The sequence below is a fragment of the Rhagoletis zephyria genome, unplaced genomic scaffold, assembly GCF_001687245.7.
Source record: "Rhagoletis zephyria isolate East Lansing unplaced genomic scaffold, Rhagoletis_zephyria_1.1 Rzeph_scaffold_05499, whole genome shotgun sequence".
NCBI classification, from domain to species: Eukaryota; Metazoa; Arthropoda; class Insecta; order Diptera; family Tephritidae; genus Rhagoletis; species Rhagoletis zephyria.
Window position 1 is genome coordinate 36,698 of NW_016162582.1, and position 5,322 is coordinate 42,019.

General features: G+C 42.6%; 1 protein-coding gene across 1 annotated transcript; it reads left to right on the forward strand.

Moving 5' to 3' along the window:
* Window positions 1–6: 6 nt before the first annotated feature.
* LOC108372162 (uncharacterized) lies at window positions 7–5,305 on the forward strand (the record flags this gene model as incomplete). The annotated part of the gene is made up of 4 exons (XM_017627812.1): window positions 7–774; window positions 853–1,018; window positions 3,408–4,060; window positions 4,131–5,305. Coding segments are annotated over exons 1-4 (2,665 nt in total), but the record flags the coding sequence as incomplete, so codon positions are not given.
* Between the last annotated feature and the right edge of the window lie 17 nt (window positions 5,306–5,322).

The window sequence follows — 5,322 nt, forward strand, 5'->3', positions numbered from 1 at the left end:
ACTCTCATTTCATAAAACACACTTACATTTCATATTTGTTCCCATTTATGTCCAGCACGATCCGGAACAGTGTACGCCTGGCGGTGAGGATGGTAATTTCATTATGTTTGCCCGCGCCACATCGGGTGATAAAAAGAATAACAACAAATTCTCCCCATGCTCACTTAAATCCATAGAACCGGTGCTAAATGCAAAAGCACGTAGCGCCAAAGGCTGTTTCACCGAGCCGCAGGCATCAATTTGTGGTAACGGTGTTGTTGAGCCGGGCGAACAGTGCGATTGCGGCTGGGAGGAGGATTGCAAGGACACATGTTGTTTCCCAATGTCACGTCATCCGCGCATCGACGAGAAGCCATGCACACTAACACCGCGCGCCATGTGCAGCCCATCACAGGGACCATGCTGCACTGGCGATTGTAAATTGAAATTCGGCGATAAGTGTCGCGATGACAACGGCTGTCGCGATCCGAGCTTCTGTGATGGCCGCACGCCGCAGTGTCCGCCCTCGGTGAATAAGGCAAACAAGACTATTTGCAATAAGGAATTCGTTTGTTATATGGGCGAATGTACGGGAAGTATTTGTTTGGCCTATGGCCTCGAGTCATGCCAGTGCATACCGGGTCCAACCGATGACACAATTAAATCGTGCGAATTATGTTGTAAATTGCCTGGCGAGGGCAATGCATGTCGCAGTTCGTTTGAATGGAATGAGCCACCATTCGATGTGCCGGACATGTTCGCAAAGCCAGGCACACCATGCAACGATTACAATGGGTGAGTGCGAAGCGCATTTTGAGCTTTCTAATGAAGTGTTAATCTTGTTTGCTTATGTATATGTTTTCTTGCTTTTAGATATTGTGATGTATTCCAAAAATGTCGCGAAGTTGATCCATCGGGACCGCTGGCAACACTACGTAAATTGCTATTGTCAGAAGAAAGTATTGCAACATTCAAGAAATGGGTGCAACATAATTGGTATACCGTTGTGTTGGCAGCGTTGGGTGTATTTATATTACTGGTAAGTTTCATTTAGTTTTATTGTTTCATATTAGNTTATATTTTAAGACGTCCACCAAAATATTTCGGAAAAATATTAAGATTTAAGTGAGCTGGACCGATTTGAAAATACCTCTAAAAATGGAATTTTATATGAATAAAAATAGTTTCTTATAAATTTTTTTTTGAAAAAATCCCCTCAAATGTCAAAACGGGTTTAGCTTACAAAAATTGCATAAAAATTTAAAAAAAAATTAAAAAAAAATTTGAACTGAATCGTAATAATGGGATTTTAACTTTTTTCAAAGATTGGTATAAGAAAAACTTTAATAACACAACCTAAACTCTTCCGATTTAGATTTAAGAGGTGTCATTGGAAAGGTTTTTTCTCATCGTTTTTATTTCTTTGCTAATAAACTCATTCAAAGGATGCCAGAGAAAGGTACGATGAACGAATATTATTCAAAGTTGAATTAAGATGTGTTGGTATTTGAAAAATAAAAAATTGGGATACGAATGACTTTTTTGGACAGAAATAAAAACAGTGTGAAAATACCTTTCCACTGAGATCCCTTAAGTCTAAATCAGAATAGTTTTGGCCCAGTTATTCAAGGTTTTCGTAAATAAATCTTTGAAAAAAGTAAAAAAACAGCATCAAAAATCTCATTCTTACGATTCCGTTGAAAAGATTTTTAAATATTTTTATGCAGATTTTTTAAGCTTAATCTGTTTTGTCATCTGAGGGGACTTTTTTCAAAAAGTTCTTTAAGAAACTATTTGTATTCATAAAAAACTCCATTTTTGGAGGTGTTTTTTCAAATCGGTCCAGCTCACTAAAATCTTAATATTTTTCCGAAATATTTTGGTGGACTTCTTAAAATATAACAAATTTTACAATCCCGGCGAAAAATCTGCAACTTTTTTTGGTGATGCAGTCTAATATACATACATATATATATATTTTTTTGTTAACAAAGATCTTGCCAAGTTTTCGAGATTGCTCAATCGCATCAGGATTTTCAGATATTATGATCTAAAATTCCAAAATAGCCGTTTTTAAAATTGTCTATTCCACTTTTTCGATCTCCAGGGTAAAATATTTAAATGAAAGACAAAGGGATATGCTTGTAAGGGGAATGAGCAGTTTTAACAACAAAAAAAGTAGATGGTGATGTTGCAACGTCTTAAATCAGCCATGAATTCTTTTATCAAACCTATCCACTTGACGGTACGTGAGCAGGTCTTGTAAACATTCAATTTCCTGAAAAGGAACTGGCATATCGATCGCTAGTGAGACATCTAATAGAACGCCATCTATGGCTGACTCGTCAATTGTTTCATTGCTTTCCACCACCTTGTGGCTGGGAACTCCTTACATTTCGCGACGCTCTTTCGGGTCGATAGCACAAAGTAGCATCTCTGCTGCTTTTCACTGCTAGATAGATACTGCATTGATCTGGTAGTTTAAACGACCTATGGATTACCTTTAAACGTATTTTGAGGTTAGGCAAAATATTATCAGTTGTGATTTAAATTCAGTTAAACTGTAAACCTTGGGAGATTTTATGCCAAGCAAATAGTTTTGTTTCAATCTAAATTTTACAATACAAGTATATGTACTTAAATTTACGATACTATAACATATTATCTTATCCGTAAAGATCATGAAGGTTGCGACGAAAATGTTAAATGACGAATATGAAGAGAAAATAGCTATGCAATTGCGCGAAACTAGTAAGTCCGTGATTAATCTAAGGTTTCTCGTAAATTCGCTAGAAGTGTAAAGGGATATTTAGATAAATGTGCTACTTAAAGTTTTATCTCGTGCCATTCATCATCATAAGAGGCTTTTGGGGTCTATGCTAACGCTAATTCTCAGTAATTTATACAAATTGTAAACGAAAACGCAAACGAGTAAGGCGCCTGTCACACCATCAATACGGATCGCGATATTTGGGTCACGATCCTGGATTGAGAAGTGTAGCATTGATGGATCGCGATCAATATCACAAGGTTTCTAAATATTTTTAAATCCATAAATTATGGCGATCCGTATTGATGGTGTGACAGGCGCCTAAGATTACGCTAGGTGCTGTCATGCAATTTCTCGTCATGCGAGCCGTTTTCATTTATGTACAAACATAATCGGCTTCGTCGATCAGCAGAAACATTTTAAGAGAGTGCGCTTCTAGTACTTTCAATACTAATCAAAAAGAATCGCATGGTTGAAAATTGCATGCCAGCGCCTGACTTAGTGATCTATGAAACCACTCTTTCATACTCAAAAACGCGTAATCATGTGCTTTGAGCGCTAATTGATTTAGGCTAGCATTTATGATAAAAGAGAATACATTTTCAAAATACTATGCTATATATGTATCTGATTCACTTTTCACTTCAAATTTTCACAGATACTCAGCACGAAGCTGCTGGCGAAGCGCTCGAATCTGAAACTAAAATCGGTGACCATAATACACAGCGCCACCACCGAAACCGTGCGTCTACCCGACGACAACAACGGCGTCATCGTGCATACGGCCGTCCGTACAAAAGTTCCGTTCAAGAAAAAAGTACGTGGCGAGCGCAGCAACAAAAGAAAGAGCGCCCACAGGAGCGGCAGTAATGGGAATATACGCGCTGGCAAGGCGAAAGATGGCGGTGGAAAGGTGGCCGCGAAGACCGGAGGCGAGTTGATTGCGAAGTCGGCGCACGCGCATAGTCGAAGCGGAAAGCTGAGCAACGCGGCGGTAGCAGCTGGACTGACGTCAGCGGGTGGTGTCAGTGGCGTAAATGATGAAGTCTCGAAACCCTCGCGCACCAAAAAGAATCGCGTGGGTAGCGGTGGTGGTGCGACTGCACTGAAAACTACGCCAGTTGCAACAGCGCTTGGCACACCTTTAGCTACCACAGTTGGTGGCGTTAAACTGGAGAACGAAACGAAGTCGAGGTCGAAGCGCTTCAAGAAGAACAACAAAGAAATCATTGACTATTCTTCACGCAGTGGTGCTGACGCGGCGAGCGTTAGCGGGAACGCGCATACCAATACCTTTGGCAAAGTGCAAAAGTGGTTGTTAGAGTCGCCAATTGTTGTACAGCCACTATCGCATATTGAGCACTCTTCGAAAATACGAAAGGTANTTCAAATTCGCGCTGCGGCTTTCCAAGAATATCAAGGTTAAAACGCACGTAATTGGCGGCGCAGTCAACAAGCCGAAGCGACAGACACGCACTAGTACAAACGCAGCAGCGAATGGTGCGGATGGTAAACGCAAAAGCAGCAATCAAAATAGCGAGGGTAGCAAGAACTCTGGCAGCGGCGGTGGTGAGGAGATGAAGTGCAAGCGCATTGCGCTGCTACTCCGCAACAATAACGAAGACAATCAAATATTAACTTTAAATGAACCGACCTACGAGACGCTAAACCCGAAAACCCTGCCCTCCAAGATGGAGAACCCTTTCTATGAGAATTTGCAGTGCAGCGCACAAACTGGCGAAATGCGCGCCGCCAACGCTGTCAACAACGACGCAGTGGCCACCAATAGTGCTTCGACGGCATCAAACGCGAACGGGTCCAACAAATTGAACGCGAGTGTCAGTAAAATACCAACAGACGCGCATACAGCAACTGTTGCTGGTGGCGCGTTACAAAAACAACGCGCACACAACTATAACCGCTCCAATTCGTTCTCAACTAACAATCCATTTGCCAGCAGTCATGCAGCAGCGTCTAGCGCGCGGAAACTGAGCGAAAGTAATACCATGCAGCAGCAGCAACAGCACGCGCCACCCGCCAGCAATTTGGGACGCAACTTTGGAAGCACACAAAACCTCGGGCAGGCGGCACAAAATCAAAATCATTTAGCCAAATCGAAGAAGCGTAGTAGTTTGAACTTAAAGTTGAACAGCGCCTCTAAAAACAGCAAAGATCCGCCGGTAGCGGCACGGCGCAGCAATTCAAATATGAATTTACGCAGCCATGCTGCGGCCAACACATATCAACCAAGTACCTTCCCAAATGCCACTTCCACATATGCCAGCAGCAATGGCGCCAATGCGACTGCAATAGTCGCTGCAGCTGTGCCTATACCCACAGAGCGGCAGCTGCGGCGCAGCTCCAGCAGTATAGCCTATCAAAATCAGCCAAAATCCAACAGCATTGCAAATGCCAGCTCCGCGCTGCCGGCAACTACTTTTACCACGGCGCTACCTGCCGCGCACACTAGCTTCAGCAACATACCACGTGCCAGCCTCAGTGCCGCGCTCAACAACGGCGCCAACGCCAACGCCAATGCCAATGCCAACGCCAGCGGTGCCAGCCCGAATTCT